General features: G+C 40.8%; 1 protein-coding gene across 4 annotated transcripts in view; it reads left to right on the top strand.

Annotated features, from left to right (window-relative positions):
- Positions 1 to 16,273, top strand: part of PLCB4 (phospholipase C beta 4) — a 422,814-nt gene that overhangs the window by 389,212 nt on the left and 17,329 nt on the right. For all 4 annotated transcript variants that reach the window (XM_045295217.1, XM_004698161.2, XM_045295218.1 and 1 more), the window contains exons 32-34: positions 9,188 to 9,303; positions 14,164 to 14,239; positions 15,638 to 15,813. In XM_045295217.1, the coding sequence (XP_045151152.1) occupies positions 9,188 to 9,303; positions 14,164 to 14,239; positions 15,638 to 15,813 (368 nt within the window). The remainder of the gene's footprint in view (positions 1 to 9,187; positions 9,304 to 14,163; positions 14,240 to 15,637; positions 15,814 to 16,273) is intronic.

Below are 16,273 nucleotides of genomic sequence, written 5' to 3' on the forward strand. Positions count from 1 at the left end.
TCTTGGCTTGAAGGGGCTTCTGATTTCTCTTGAACTAGTGTTGTATTCCACTTCTGTATCCTTGACCCAAGCCTTGACCCGAGCAAGACACGTCCTGCAGCTCTGTCGTTACGTGGCATACTTTTCAGTAACTCCAGATGGTTAAGATGCAGAGAATGGCCTAAACCCCTATTTTTTAACCCTGTTGTTTCTATAATAGTTTGTGCGTCTTTGAGAAATTCAGCCTAATCTTGGCCTATTAATTTTCCTTGTAGTATTAAACTACTGTCTGAATTGATTTTCAGATATAGAGGTGCCTTCAAAGACTCTTCCAAAATTTCATAAATAAGTTCGTCCAATGCAGTTCTTTTTATTCCCCACGGGAGAAGCTTGTCATAGATTTTTGTAAATGAGAGCTATTTGAGACAGCTATTTAAAGTAGTGATTTCCATTTTGTTGAGTTTTGGCAATAAACTGGAATGTAGCAAGGCAACCGAAAGGCAGAGAACGAGAAAGAAAAGAGAATGCAGCCTAAATGACTTCAATTATTAGGGACAGAGTTGATACCCATATGCCAAGTTGTTTTCCAGCAAAATTTCCTTCCACTTAAATTGAGTTTCTATCAGTGAGCCGGGCATCTCAGTGGTCTGTGAGCTCCTTGAAAACTTTAACTTTGGACCCATGTCTCATTTAATAGTTACTTGGGACAGCCAAGAATTATACTGTGGCTGATAATAATACTAACAACAATAGCAGTTTTTATAGGACACGATTTTCTAGCTTTTACTCCACATGTATTATTTCAGTAGTCCTCTCTAGTCTGGGACATAAGTACTATTTAAATCCTCATTTTACAAATGTAATCCTTTCACCTAATGTCCAAATTAGGGATGTCATTTCATCTGATTCCAGAGCACATCCTCTTACTGCCTGGCTCAGTGTGCTATAGTGGAGGCTTTACCAAGTAAGCAAGTTCCTAGCACTGCATTCCAGGTGACAGCCTAAGTTTTCCAAGTACCTTAAGAATCACTCAGGAGGTATTCTAGAATCTGGATTTCTCATTCTTCACAATGTTATCGACAATTTGTTATGATCCACACAGTTGAATGCCTATGCGCAGTCATTAAAAAACAGGTAAATATCCTTTTGGTATTCTTTACTTTCAGCCAAGATTCATCTGTTATCCACATGATATCCATGCCCTCATCTGAGTCTGGCTTGAATTTCAGAAGTTTCATGTCGATGTACTGCTGCAACTTTATTTGAATTATCTTCAGTACAAATTTATACATGTGAATTCATGATATTGTTGGCTATTTAAAGTAGTGCATTCTGGTAGATCATCTTGTTTTTCACCAATGCCTTCAATGTCTTCCTTCAGTAGCATCTGCCCTTGAACATACAGTACCTCCTGAAATGGTTGAGCCTCAACCAGTTCTTTTTCTTTTTTGCTCCACCGTTTTATTGACATATGACTCACATATCATGCATTTCAGTAATTCAGTCATATACAGGAGTTGTACAGTCATCACTGTGACAATCCATTTTACAACATTTCTTTTTCCTTGTACTTATCAGCTCCCTATTTTCTGCCAACTTGCCCTGCCATGCCCCTAGGAAACTATTAATCCAATTACTGTCTCTATAGATTTGCCTATCCTGGATTTCATATACAGAAAAACAGACAAAATCAAAACAAAAATTTAAGAAAAGAAAAAAAATAGAAAAACCTCAGTTGAGAAGTTTAAAGTACATTAAATCAAAAGCAAGATCAAATGGCAAGGTGTCCCATTTTAACCTACCTGCAAGGGCAGTGATCCACTCCGCAATGCAAGGGTATCCCTCCCTTCACCAGGTCTTTGTGGTCCCATGACTCGCTGGACCCCTTCCTTTCCCTGTTGATGCTTTCTACGTCATTCAATATTTTGTTGTTGCTGGGTTCCAGTGAATCAGTGCAGACTCTTAGTAACCCCATGTACAAAGGAAAATCACCACTGCTGGGCCCTTTGCACCCCACAATTATTCTGTTGATCTCATTGGTTAGTCGGTAATGAGAAGAACTCCACTCGGCATTTCTGTGAAATACCATCTACAACCTGTTTTCAAACAGATCGTAAGTTGGGGCTAATATTTGCCCCTCAAAAGTCCTTGGTTATGAAAGAATCTCCCAGGAGGGAAGGTAGCCAGGGCTTTATTCTCCCAGCCACCGTGCCAGTGGCTGAACTAAATCAAGCAAAGGCTGAACTAAAGCCGAGAACAGAGACCCCTCTCTGGTCCACACTCTGTAACTCTAAGCCTGTCTCCACTCGTACATCTATCTCATAGTTAAATCATTCCACTTCTCAGACTGAAATGAAAGCAGAATCCATTCACCAAACCCCAGTGATATAGGAAATAAATAAAAAAGTGAGAGTTTATTTAGAAACTTGAAGGTTAACTACAGGATGGAGAGCTAATAGAGATGTGAACAGAAGGACCTGTCTTGGGGGGTGGGTGGGATTGAGTAGTCTGCTCTTAGGAGAAAGAGAAGACGAGGCCTGAGGAATGACTATGAAAGCATCCGATGGGATCCAGGGTCCTAGTCAATTGCCTGTCTTGTCCAAGACGGCAATGATCAGTTGCTTTCGACTTTCTGAATGCAGCTACCAGTCAGACATCTATTTCGCTCCTACTTTCTAGAACTGCCTCTTCAATTTGAAATGGAAACTAAGAAATTGGGTTTCACTTGTCCGTTAGATGAGACAAAGAGAAGGCAAAAAAAAAAAAAGGCCATAGACTTCCCAGGGCAATTTGTGACTCACTGGGGCCAGAGCCGTGGTTAACTTTCATTAGGCCTGTTCAGTCATCCGGTGTGGTAGAATACTTAGAGCAAAAATACTGGGTAGATGCCCCCAGGAGCAAGTTACACGAAGAATTGCAATCCAAACGCTGATAGGAGCCCGAGAGGCAGCCAGTGCGGGAATCTGGCAAGGGGACACTCCAGCAAACAGTTAAGCATTCATCCCTGGCCCAAGGGCAGTTCAGGTGCCACTCCCGCCTTTGGGCCAGCTGTGTTCTCAAAATATGAATCATAAATTTTGAACTCATGAAATTCTCTGATCTTTAAAAATTGCCCTCTCACTTAACCGGTTCTTAAAATGCCATGTAGGAGACAGACGGACAAACCACCCCTGTAGCTTGACTGCATCCCTTGGGCCACCAGTTTGCAACATCAGCATTAGAGGAATCAAATAAAATACCTGAGAAACTGACTGAAATTTGGAATTTTGTGAAGCCATGGGTGGAATTTTTGCTCTTTACTCTGCAAGCCGTTAAAGCAGCTAACAGCAAGACGACTGTCAAACGTATCCACTGTAATTCTTAGTAACACCTCAATAAAGACCTATCAGCCTGTTTTGAATAGGAAAGGGTCCAATTCCGAACAACCACCCACAAAATCAGCTCAGAGGTAATCTTGGAGTCACCTGCAGAGAGAACACGATTCATTCGTTTGTTGTTCCAGCACCATCTGTGGTGCACTGATTCACACCCATCATCACATCCATCATCGGGGAGAATTAGAGCATAAATTATTCCCAAAAGATGTTGAATTTTATCTTCAGTAAGGAGCATATTATACAAATTATGCTAAAATGTATGCATTTATTCCCCCTAAAATATTCCAATTAAGACTGCCTTTACGTTAACACATTTCATATTGGTATTTTTCACCTGAATGAATGAAAACAACCTTGTCTCTGGTTTGTTTGTTTTTTTGATTGTTTGTTTTTTAAGTAAATGGGCTGAGAAGACATTCCCTGGACCGCTCTTTTTATAGAGCAGAGTGTCCAGGGTTGGCGAGATTCACATAGAGATCCGTCAGAAGGATCCCAGGATCCATGGGTTACACTGCTAACTGGAAGGTCAGAGAGTCAAGCCCACGAGCTTGCCCATTGGAGAAAGACGAGGCTATCTGCCTCCAAAAGGATTTGCGGTCTCAGCCACCCTACATTTGAATTGGAATCAACCCAATGGAAGTGGGTTTGGATGTTTTGGAATGAGGACCCCCATCCCTTTTTTAAGGATTAGTGCTGTCCAGGAGCCAGATAATCTCAATACACAAAAGCAACCAACGCCTACTGTAGCAATCAAGGTTTGAACACAGACACTTTTGGGAGCAGGTTTCCTGTTACCATTAATGACTATAGTCATTTTAATTGAGTATGTTTCTAAAGTTTCAAATTATTTCTCTCTCTTTTGTACCTCCTAACCAAACTATGTATTAGGATGGACATATATATAAGGATAATTCAAAAATATTGTTAAAAAATCATAGAAACCTCCATTAGAAGAAAATATGAAAATGTAAAGTTATTCTTTTTAAAATCATTTTATTGGCATATGCTGCACATAACATACAATTTAATCATTCAGTCAAATTAAGAAGACTTGTGCACTCGTCACCGAAATCAAGTTCAGAACATTTTCTTTTCATCCTCATTGCTGTTAACTCCACATGTCTCCCCATCTTTCCCTGTCATGCCCCCAGGTAATAATTAACTCAGCTACTGACTCTGTAGATTTACCTATCCTGGTTTTCATAGACAGAAAACTATACAAAACACAAACATGAAGCAAAAAAATAAATAAACAAACAAAACAGAAAAACCTCAATCAAAAAGAAAGCAGAAAATATTAAAAACAGAAACAGCTTAATGTGTCAAAAGGGGAGATCTAATGATAAGGCTAACCGAACCAGGCTGCCATCATCGACTTGACACGGTTCTCGGTCTTCATGAGGCTGTTCACATCTCTGGACTCATCAGAGCGAGCTCACCAGAAACTGCATCCATGCGGGGACCCTACAAATGGATTTAGGACTTCCACTGTTCTCCATAGCCCTCTACAAGCTGGGTCTTCACAATTTAAGCTCTGATGATACTATTCCCTCCTTTGGATTTGGGTTGTATCACTTACAATCCGTGATTCACACAAGCTGGTGTGCTTCTTCCTGTGGACTTAGTGGATGACTCACTTAGATGGCTGCTTGCTTTAAGAGAAGTCTTTAAGACCCCAGGCACTGTTCTTTCTGATAGCCAGGCACCATCTGGTTTCTTCACCACACTTTGGTATAACAACCCTATTTTCAGAGAGCTTTTCATAAGGGTGAGCATCAATGAGGGCCATATCAAAAGAATGGGTTGTTCTTAGCTGTGGGCTAGAATCAAGTGCGAGTCCAAAATGCATTCAGTGGGATGTCGCTCCATCTTCTCTAATTCAGGGTAGTTGCATCTTCTCTTGCTTGTGTCAGTGGCCAGCATTGATGTCCTGGCTGTCACTTGTTGTGTTTGTGTTTGGTTTCGTTTCCCCTTTGTTGTTACTGTTCTTTCGTTATGTTGGTGTCTTTGTTATTCCTTGCTTTCTGTGTTGTTTTGGGTGCTCCTCTGGTCATATTGGTTTCCGGGTGGTGCTGTGCTGTACGATGTTCTAGGTTTGTCTTCTGCGGTGAGAGAAAGATGAGCCTTTCTACTCCTGCAGAGTGCCCATCTACCCTGCCCTCTAGGGTTCCTGAGTTGGGAGTTTGGGGAATGAGACTAAGAGAAGAAAGAATTCATCTGCAGCCATCCACCAAACACCGAGAGGTTGAAATGCGTTTGTTTGGAATAAACTGTTCATGTTCACACCGGAACCTATTAGCAATGTTTTTAGTTACTCGTGTATTTCATTTGATTTTCTACTAAAGTCATTGAGACTGGAAAATGTTACGTAAGTTGTTCAGATTGGCTTATCATTGACACAGTGGGAACCAGAATCTTAAGTTTTCTTACTACTTTCTTATACTAGTTATTTATTAATCCAGAAAATATTGAGAAAGCATCTACTTTGTATCTGGTTTGGGGCTATTTGCCAATGAGCAAAGATGGTTTGGCTTGCCAGTATGAATGAAAACTTACAGATTTTAACTCATCATGGATGCTTTTATGCTACAAGAAAACTCTTAAGTCCTCATAGCTAATCAAGTTGATAAGGTTTACCAGAAGATTTGTTTAAGTCTGTGACACCTGTATTCCAGGCACCAAAGCCACTACTTTTCTGGGACTGTGCTGAAATGTTTGAAAAAATAGTGTGAGCCACGTTCCTTTTGATATTTTCAAGAGGCATAGGACTGTGGTATAGGATAGTTGAATCTAGTCTTTCCAAGAGTCTCTTATTCATTTGCTCTGAAAAATTAACACATATGCTAACCAAGTCTGGTGACTTCTAATCTTGCGAAGACGAGTGACAGGGCAGCAGTGTAATCATTGTTTGGGTGGCAGTGGTGGTGGTGTTTCCTGTAGACATTGCAAAAGTAGGTAAATCCATTCAAATAAAGATAAACCAATGTGTTACTCTAATCCCGGGGCAGTTGATTAAGTGTGGATGACAGCTTTAGTGATATGTGTGTTGTTCTTATTATTCTTGTTGTCAGATGCCCTGAGTCAATTATGACTCATAAGCACCTTTTGTGCAACAAAACATGGCACTGTCACGTCCTGCTCCATTCTAATAATTGTTTTGTTTGAACCCATTGTTACAGCCACTGGGTAGATCCTTCACGTCAAGGACCGTCTGTTTCATTTTCGCTCCTCTTTACTGAGCATGATGCCTCTCTTCAGGGACTGGTCTGTCCTGATAATATGTTCAAAGGATGTGAGATAAAGTCTTGACATCCTGGCATCTGAGGAGCATCCAGGCTTTATTTCCAAGACAGATATGTGTATTCTTCTGGCAGTCCATGGTACTTTCAATATTCTGCACAAATATCATAATTCAAATAAACCAATTCTGTGGTCTCCCTTATTCATTGTCCAACTTGTTGATACAGATGGAGATAAAGATTTAGATATATCCTGACGTATGCCCTTTATCTAAAGTTACTTTCTGTATATTATCACATTTATTAAGTAGTATAAATAGGTTTATATGCATCTCTAGATCATGAATTAGTCTTGAAATCCATTTGAGACACAGCTTATATTAGATTTACTTTGAATCATAACAACCATGCCCCAGTATTATAGAGGAGCAGACTCTGAGAAGGATGACTTGTCGCATAGCTTGAGCCTGAAGAACCCAGATGGGGGTGGGGTGGAGGTGAGGAAGCATCAAGGAACCAGAGGAATATTGTGGGTTTTATTGATGCTATACTACGCCCTGGTTGACTCATTACTTCCTTGTGACCTTTCTATGAGGGGATGTCCCATGGTCTAAATATAGGTTTTGGGTCTCTGCTTTGACACCCCCCCTTATTCTCAACAATATGGGTTTTGTTTGTTTGTTTTGGATCTTCTGATGCTTATTTCCAGATCCCATCAATGCCTCATAATCACACAGGCTGGTGTGCTGCTTCCATTTGGGCTTGTTGCTTCCCTGCTAGATGGCCATTTCTTTAACTTCACGCCTTTAAGACCCCAGACACCATATCTTTTGATAGCCGGGCACTATCAACTTTGTTCACATTTGCTTGTGCACCCTTTTTATCTTCAGCGATTGTGCCAGAAGGGTGAGCATCACAGAATGCCAGGTTGTTTGGACAAAGTGTTCTTGCATTGAGTCAGGGTTTGAGCAGAGGCCCAAAGTCTATCCACTACCTCAGTGTACTGCCATATAAATATATGTACATAGCTCAATGCCTCTATTTTTATGAATTAGTGTATTGACATATGTACACACCTATGTTTATACCTCTATCCATAGCTTTGCTTCCTAGATCTTTCCTCTGTTTCCTTTTACCTTCCTCCTGCCCCACCATCATGTTCGCCCTTCTTCTGCCTCTTAGTAATTCCTCTCAGCTAGATTGCTGTTGCTCCATCACCCTCAGGATCTCCTCCTTGTTGATTTTCATTCCCTAGTTGTTCCCCTGTGTATGGCATTGTTGTTTGCTCACGGCTCCCTTCCCCCGCCTCCTCCTCCCCCCAGATCGCTCCAGAACTGTCAGTCCCGTAGCTTTCGCCTCAAGCTTGCTTCCCATGCCTGTCTTATATAGGTAGGCAAAACCCAACAATAACAGAAACCAAACAAAAAGAAAACAAAAGATAGAATAAAAAAGAAAAAAAAACAAAAAAGCATACATAATTCCAGGTCTGTCTACTGACCTTTATTACTATCTCCCTACTGGTCCTGGGGGAATTCCTGGAACTGCCCCTCCTAGCCTGAAGTCTATTTTGAGGGTTCCTCAAGGGCTTTGTGGCTTGACTTTGCTCTGGTTGCTGATCTGTTATGTTCCCTTCTTGGTTCGCCCCACTGGGGAGGTTCAGACTGGACTTACTCCCGCCATGAGTCGCTCACTTAAGGAGGTGTGACCATCAGGGTGACGACGCCATCTGAACAGTATCTTTCTATTCCAGTCTCCGTGCAGCTCCATCCTCCAAGTTTTGCAAGAGCAAGACTCAAACCTAGTATCAAGTATCCTTTAGGTTTTAAAATGAGTGGTTTGTATTGATTTCCTCTATGACTGGAAGGCTGAGTAGCCAAAGAAATTTGATTTCTGATAAACCACTGATTGTGGCAGAATGCCTTTCTCGTGGTCCAAGAGGAAATAATGTTTCTGGAACAATGCTTTTTTCAGTCTTGCAGTCCCAGTTTCAGTAGTCAATGGAGCAAGTGGGAAGGTGTTTTAAATATTACAAAACTAAAGGCCAATATTCCTGAAAACTCTTATCATCCTCATGAAGGCACCTTGATAAGTAAATCATTGAAAATGTTCAATGAGTCAAAATCTACTGATGGTGACAACCATAGCAGTAAGTTGCATTGTAAAGTGACAGCATTCAAGATGTTTCAGAAATTGACAGGTGTTTACAAACTGTAACACAAGAATAAGTATGTTTAGTATGTAAAGGAGATGAAATATAGAGCTTACTTGGCTGTTTGAGGACCAGTGTGTAGAAGGAAATGTAGCTGGAGACATATATGTGTAGCAGCATTGGCATTGCCCAATGGTGGATAAGTCTGCCTTGTGACATAGGCATGCTCAGTAGGCCCAAACCACTGCTGAGATGCCCCTGTGCATGAGACACTTGTGTTTCACAGGAGATTAGGAGCCATTTCAATTCTGTCTTGGTTAAATCCTAACTTTCCAAATTAAGAGTCTGGAAAAGTCAAAGAAAATTATGCCTACCCAACATATTATTACGTTTATCAGCTATATTGATAGTCCAGCTTGTAACTGAAAATTCTTCTCGTTCAGGAGCACAGTACCATGCAGAAGTTACACTGCACACAAGTTGACAAAATTGTGGCACAGTATGACAAAGAGAAGTCGACGCATGAGAAAATTCTGGAGAAGGCAATGAAGAAGAAGGGGTAAATACTGTGTGTTTCTTTCTGAAGGGCTTTCCCTCTGTTGGGAGCAGTGTGTTAGTTTTGTCTTTACTACAACTCAGTGGCCTATTTGGGTCAAGGGGAGACAGTCTTGACTCTGTTTTCATCCTTAAAACTTATTTCTAGAAAATAAGAGACCCATTCGATTTAAACACTCTTAACGTTATGACATTAAAACATCAGTCAAGTTATCAATGCTTTAGGCAAGGTTCTCAGCAAATTTTCTTGCGACTTTTGAATTCATTGTAATTACTCAGTAAGAGAGTAAATAGTTGTTTATATCTTCCGAAAAATGCCCATCAGGCACGTCCTATGAAGCATCTGTCATTAAGTTCAATGTAGCGTGTGTTTTCACTGTGCGTGACTAAGGCAGAGACACATGCCTGTGGCTTTGTGAACATTTCCACAGGGACTTTACAGCTGTGAGTGGAGTGTCCATGGCATGGTCGGTGGTGAATGCCCTGAGTTTCCAGGAGCTGTGACCCTTCTAACTTCCTGGATGGCAGGATGGTTTGCAGTTGCCGACTAACCTAAACATAGAACATTTGAACCCACCCATCAGAGTCACAGGCCAGAGACCAGGCAGTGCACTTCCATGAAGAAAATAGTCAGAAAGCCCAGTGGATTGGATCTTCTCTGTAGCACACAGAGTTGCCGTGAGTTGTAATCCACCCAATGGCTTTGACTCGGCTAGTCTTCTGATTACATCAGAAGCTGTGGCAATTTTTTAAATAAATTACCTTTTTTATATATTCAATGACATTTTATACCAAAATGCTAGAAGGGGTCATCACAGACCCAAACACCATGTTAAAAAAAAAAAAACTTTTAACAAAATATGGTGCTTTCCAAGAAGCATACAATTAATTATATTCATAAGGTATCTGTTCAAAATATGTCACAGAAGATTTTTTTAGGAGACAGAAGAGTTTTTATTTCAATCACAAGATTTTTTTTTAGGAGATTTCGGACTTGGGCACCATTGAAACCTTTTTTTGACAGAAAGTGACAATGATATTATGTATTTGTTTATTTAAATCAGTAAATCATGATGAAGGCAATGGAGACACAGCGATTCAGGGAGCAGAGATAAACACCATTACAAGATACGAAAAGAACCATGCGCCCTGCCCAATTAAAGATTAGATAAAATGTACATCTAATGAGGTAAAATTAGATAAAATGAGGTAAAGACCTCGTTATTGTGTTCTCTCTCAATGGTAGGCTATCAAAGTGGCACTCTTAATTAGAAGTTGCTGTGAGTGGGATATTTAGATGGCCCCCTGATCTGGGTATTGAGTGATCTTGGAGGACTGAACAAAGTTTAAATGGAGGTGTGCTTGAAAAATCTCAGTTCATACTTTTCTTCCTCAGCCTCTACTGTTAAACTCAGCAAAGATTTATGTTGTTGCCTTGAGGCTTTCTAGAGAAATTTTCTAAATGCTTTAAACAATAAACATCCTAACAAAACACTAAAAGTGTTCATGGTAAAGTATCTCAATGTCAGACCTCAAATCCTTCCTTTGGAGGCTTTTTTTAATATTCGTGTGGATTGTACTATAGAGGTTGCTTGCACTTTGTTATTGCTATCGATTTGCTAAAGGTCTGTGAAAGGGATGTTGGTGACAGTCCTTGAAGATTTCCTAAGCAGACCAGAGTCCAAAACAAAGAAAAGGTTTCCTCTTCATTCTTTTCTGCTTCTCCACACCCGAGGGAGATTGCAATGGTGAAGAATACAGTGAACCCTCGTTTATCGCGGTTAATCGGTTCTAGACCCTACCGTGATAAATGAAATTCCGCGAAGTAGGATTCCTTATTTGTAAATCAAATATTTTCGTAGTTAGAGCATAGAGGACATGAAAAAACACCCTTTAGTCACCATTACACTCGTATTACCCAATAATTTAAACGAAAAAGGGAAAATACAGTAAAACATTTTGGACGTTACAATTATCATTTATTATTTATTATATTATTTATGTCATCTAGTTTACAGTATTACATATTTCACATACAGTATTATTATACATAGTTCTTACAAATACTGTAATTTTCTTGCCATCTTTGATCATATCCAAAAGTTTTACCTTTTCCTGGATGGTGAGCATCTTCCTCCGGCGCTTATTTTTATTGTCAGAAGGCTTAGAAGAAGCAGCTCGTTTAGGAGCCATCATAGGGCTTAGATAAAATTTCTTAAAAATCGCAAACAATTACAGTACACTGTACAAAAGCAAAAATGCATCTGATACGTAGCTCCGATACGTAGCGATGCAGACAGAAGCGTGTACAGTATGAGCCAATCAGTGGCAGTAATGACAGAGCATGCGCTGTTACGCAAAAACCTGCGATAGAGTGAAGCCGCGGAAGTCGAAGCGCGAAGTGGCGAGGGTTCACTGTACTGTATTCTTCAGCTGCATTCCTGTATGCTACCGCCGTTGGTTAATAAGTAAAAGAGCGCTTCAAAATATTCATGCAAAAAAATCCCATTATCTTTTAATTCCATTTTTTCTTGGGTTTTCCCACAAAATGAAAGCCTCCAGAAATTGATGGATTCCCAGTTTTAATGTTTTAACATGACACTTCAGAACTTGAATCAGTCACATGACAAGGAATTTTGAAGACAGCTACCTGGCCAACCAATCAGAAGAGATTCATATTTGTGCCCATTCCAAAGAAAGATAACCCAATAATATCACTGATATCATGCACACACAAATTTTCACTAAAAGTAAATTCCAAAGTGTTTACACCAGTACTTCAACAGGAAGCTGCCTGAATGTCAAGCCAGATTTAGAAGAGAAGTGGAATGAGGGAGCTCGTTGCTGATATCCGCTGGATCTTATCCGAAAGCAGAGAATACCAGACAGATATTTCCTTGTATTTCATTGACTCTGCAGAGGCACTCAACGGTGCCAATGGTAGCAAACTACAGATCCCATTGTGAAGCAGGGCCAGTCCAGAATGCTTCATTGTTCGTTCTCAGGTGGAATCTGTACGCAGATCACAAGAGGCAGCCATTGGAACAGAACAAGGTATAAAATCAGGAAAGGTGTGGATCAGGGTGGTATTCTTTCACCACAATTATTCAGTATGTGTATTGAGCAAATCTTCTAAGAAGCTGGGCTATGTGAAGAATATGGCTTCAGGATTGGAGGAAGGCTGAATAACAACGTGTCATATCCAGATGATACAACTCTACTTGCCAGAAGCCAAGAGGACTTGACACATTTATTGATGGATACCAAGAACTGCACCTTCATTATGGAACTCAGTGTACAGAAGAAGAAGGAAAACTCCCCACAGATGAATGAATAAACAACATCGTAGTAAACAGATTGACATTTTCAAAGATTTTATTTTACTTGGATACTGAATCAGTGCTCATGGAAGCATCAGTGAAGACATCAAATGCTGATTGCATTGGCAAACTTACCTTGCAGGAGGTACAGCCAGAATGATCCTTACAAGCAAGGATGCTGTGAGTTCATCTCATATGGTGGGCACGTTATCCAGAGTGACGAGTCTCTAGAGAAGGATATCATGCTTGGTAAAGTAGAGGGCCAGAGAAAATGAGGAAGAGTCTGAGCAAGACGGATTGACACAGCGGGCTCAAGCATAACGATCCTTGTGGGGAGGGTGCGGGACCAGGCAGCATGTCACTCTGTTGTGCCAAGAATCTCTGTCAGGCCCAACTCGATGGCTCCTAACGGCACCAACATGCTTTTGGAGGCTCCCTCAGATTTCTCATGCTGGGTTCTCCCCTCGGGTTTGTTTGTTTTTTGTGTTGTTTTTTTAAGTTATGGGAGGACAGGGGAAGGACATGGCACAAACCAAAGCTGAGTAAATTAAAAATACAACAATCACTTTCTATAGCCAGAACAAAATTAAGTTCATGCACTAGATTGGGGGGGGACACGACCTTGATTCTTAATAATTCAGGAATCCTTCACTTTGTCCAACAGATAAAGCTGTTGACTAATGTGTAACCTTGCATTTTCTGTGAAAGATTTTGGTGCGAATTAAGCCAGCAGATTGTCAGCAATGCTACCTGTTCAGTTACTAGCAGACTAAAGCGAACACATCATCAGTGCCCTCCATTGAAAAGTAATAGATTTGATGAGAGGCCCAGCATCATTGCAATAAATGGAATTGTTGTCTCAGAAACTCTCAATACTGAAGTGAATCATTCGGCTGAGGCTATCACAAATCAGGGCATACAATTGAATACTGAAGCTTAGGACCTGTTCCGTTTTCAGCAATGGCCTGGGTGTTGCCAAAGGGGTGGGGGCGGGGAACTAAGCAGTCATGCTTGCTGGGCAGTTTTCTAGTATGTATTTCCTACTCACAAAAGAAGAGAAGGCCAAACGCACTTTTGAATGCCAAGAAATTCTATTTTCTCCCTCGCTGGCATGTTTAAAAGACAAAATCTGGCAATATAACCAAAACAGGAGAATTAAGAAGTCCCTTTGAAGCTGGGGACCTATTTTCTAGTTTTGTTTTGTTTTGTTTTTAATCTCAAATAATGATTGGTTGAATCAGTGAAAAATAGCTTAAAGAAAAAGAGGAACCAAGAATGGAAACTCTTAACAAGAAACCCCTAACAATGAAATAATTGCTAAGTCTGAAGTGCCTCTTTGTGAAGTGGCTGAATTGAGCAATCAAGACGCAGAGGGTATTTTATAAGGTATGGATCTATTACTAGAAAGTGGATGTTGCCCAGGGAGCTGTGGCCTGCCATGTGTGGTAGACACAGTGTCTTCATGGGAAAGCTTTATCACAGAGGGGCTGTTGGAATGGGGAGGTAGCTAACTTCAGGCATTGTTGTCAATTTTCCATTTGCAGAGGAAGTAATTGTCTTGAAATGAAGAAAGAAACAGAAATTAAAATTCAGACACTGACATCAGATCACAAATCTAAGGTAAGAAAATAACCATTTGTAAGGCAGCTGTTTGTAGAAGACACTTTTTTTTTAAAGACTTGGTACTTAACTATAAATAAAAAATTACACCACCTTGGGGCTGATCTGAGAAGTTAGGGGACCCAGGGGCTCAGATTTTCCCTGGGGATGTGAAAAGAGCCATTCCCAGAAACATCTTTTCCATTGCCTGTAGAAATGGGGTCAAAATATTTATTTTATTGACCTCAGATGGGTCTTACAAGTGTCTAACTTAGTGAGAAGTGAATAGAATAATAAGAAATACTATGTAGTATATAGGATAATCTTCCCTATAAAAAGTAAAACTAAATAAATGGTAGAAACCTACCCAACTTGAGACTTGGAAGACTCTTTCATATTTACTCTATCCTAACATAGTTGTAGAAATTTTAGGATAAGAAAGGAAAAATAAGAGTTGATGTTTTAGGAGACAATCCTAAATTGCTCAGATGCCCCCAAAGACATAGAATTTAGGGGATCTTATTAAGTTTGAGGGAATGTAATAGTTGGGTGCTAAGCTCCAATTTGAAGAAACAACTAGTTCTTCCAATAAAAGCCATTTTTAAAAGAGAAGACGATTCTTTAAAATCCTAACTCAAAAAAAACAACCCAAAAAACCCTAACTCTGTTGGTCAAACCAGCCCTATGTCCATACGCAGTTCCACCAGCCAGTCCAGAGGCCTTGCCACAGACACAGACCAGCTGAGTTCTTAAAGCTCAAGTTCTTGGGGTTTTCTATTTGGAGTCCGTCCTGCCACAAAGTCTAAAGCACAGGCTCATTCACATGGTGGCCTCCAAGTTCCAAGGGCAGCAACAGAGCAAACACTTTCCAAGCATCTGCGTGTGTCACATTTGCTCCTGTCCCCATTGAGTAGAACAGCTCATACAGCAGCCAGATTCCAGGAAAAGATTCCATTTGATGGAAGAGGCTGTGTGACCATATTGCAAAGAACATTGATACAGAGAGGGAGGAGACTGTCTACCCTAATACCAGATAGAGTTGACACCACAAACAAGTCATGATCCAGGAATTAAAGATCTGTGTCCTGGTGAAAGTGAACCTGAATAAGGATGGGATGGGATGGGAAAGACAAATCCGGTTAAATTGGTTGAAGACCCCAAGACCCAGACAGACAAGTGTATGGGCAAGTTATTCAGTGGAATAGCAGACCACTTACACATTTAGAGCCAAAGTGCTTGGTCTATTTCAATTAGCAATAACTTCCTGACTGTTAACGATGAAGAGACATGGTTCTTAGCAGGTCCTAGGCATCAAATCAATTGATGGGTGGGATCTGAAGTGCATGCATGCCAGTGTGCTTTCCTGTCGTCCCTGACCTATGAGAATATCAGGTGGTAGCACCCCCTTTGTCTGAACAGGTCAAAGAGATTGTGGCCCAGCACACCAAAGAGTGGTCCGAAATGATCAACACCCACAGTGCTGAGGAGCAAGAAATCCGAGACCTGCATCTCAGCCAGCAGTGCGAGCTGCTGAAAAAGCTCCTCGTCAGTGCTCATGAGCAGCAAACCCAGCAGCTGAGACTGTCCCATGACAGGTAGGAAAAGGCTCCACCAAACACAGGAGGCCCTGCCCACCAAATCGTAACATTTGGGGTCAGCCCAAGCCACCACCTGTCTTTCCATTGAGCAGAAACACAGTGCACCATCTCCAGAGTAAACTATTGTTTTGTACAAGACTGTGTGTGTGTGTGTGTGTGTGTAAACCAAGGTAATAAGTGACACCAACATATTTGACCAAGATTATTAAGTTTATGTGTTTATACATCATACAGTTGATCTGAGCAAAACAAACCAGAAGAAACGGTTTCTAAAGGCATGTGATAAACATCAAATCCTGCCACAGGCACCAAGGGCATCCAGCCTAAAGGAGTGGTCTTCCCCAGACTGAAACTGGCCGTTTAAAATCACTCTGGACCTTCCTGGGGAGAAAAGCCCCACACGGCGAGAAAGAATGTTTGTGGAGGCCCTAGAAAGACTCAGATCTAATTATTCAAT

The sequence above is a fragment of the Echinops telfairi genome, unplaced genomic scaffold (genome assembly GCF_000313985.2).
Source record: "Echinops telfairi isolate 266 unplaced genomic scaffold, ASM31398v2 ScPeMD7_5592;HRSCAF=6446, whole genome shotgun sequence".
NCBI lineage: Eukaryota > Metazoa > Chordata > Mammalia > Afrosoricida > Tenrecidae > Echinops > Echinops telfairi.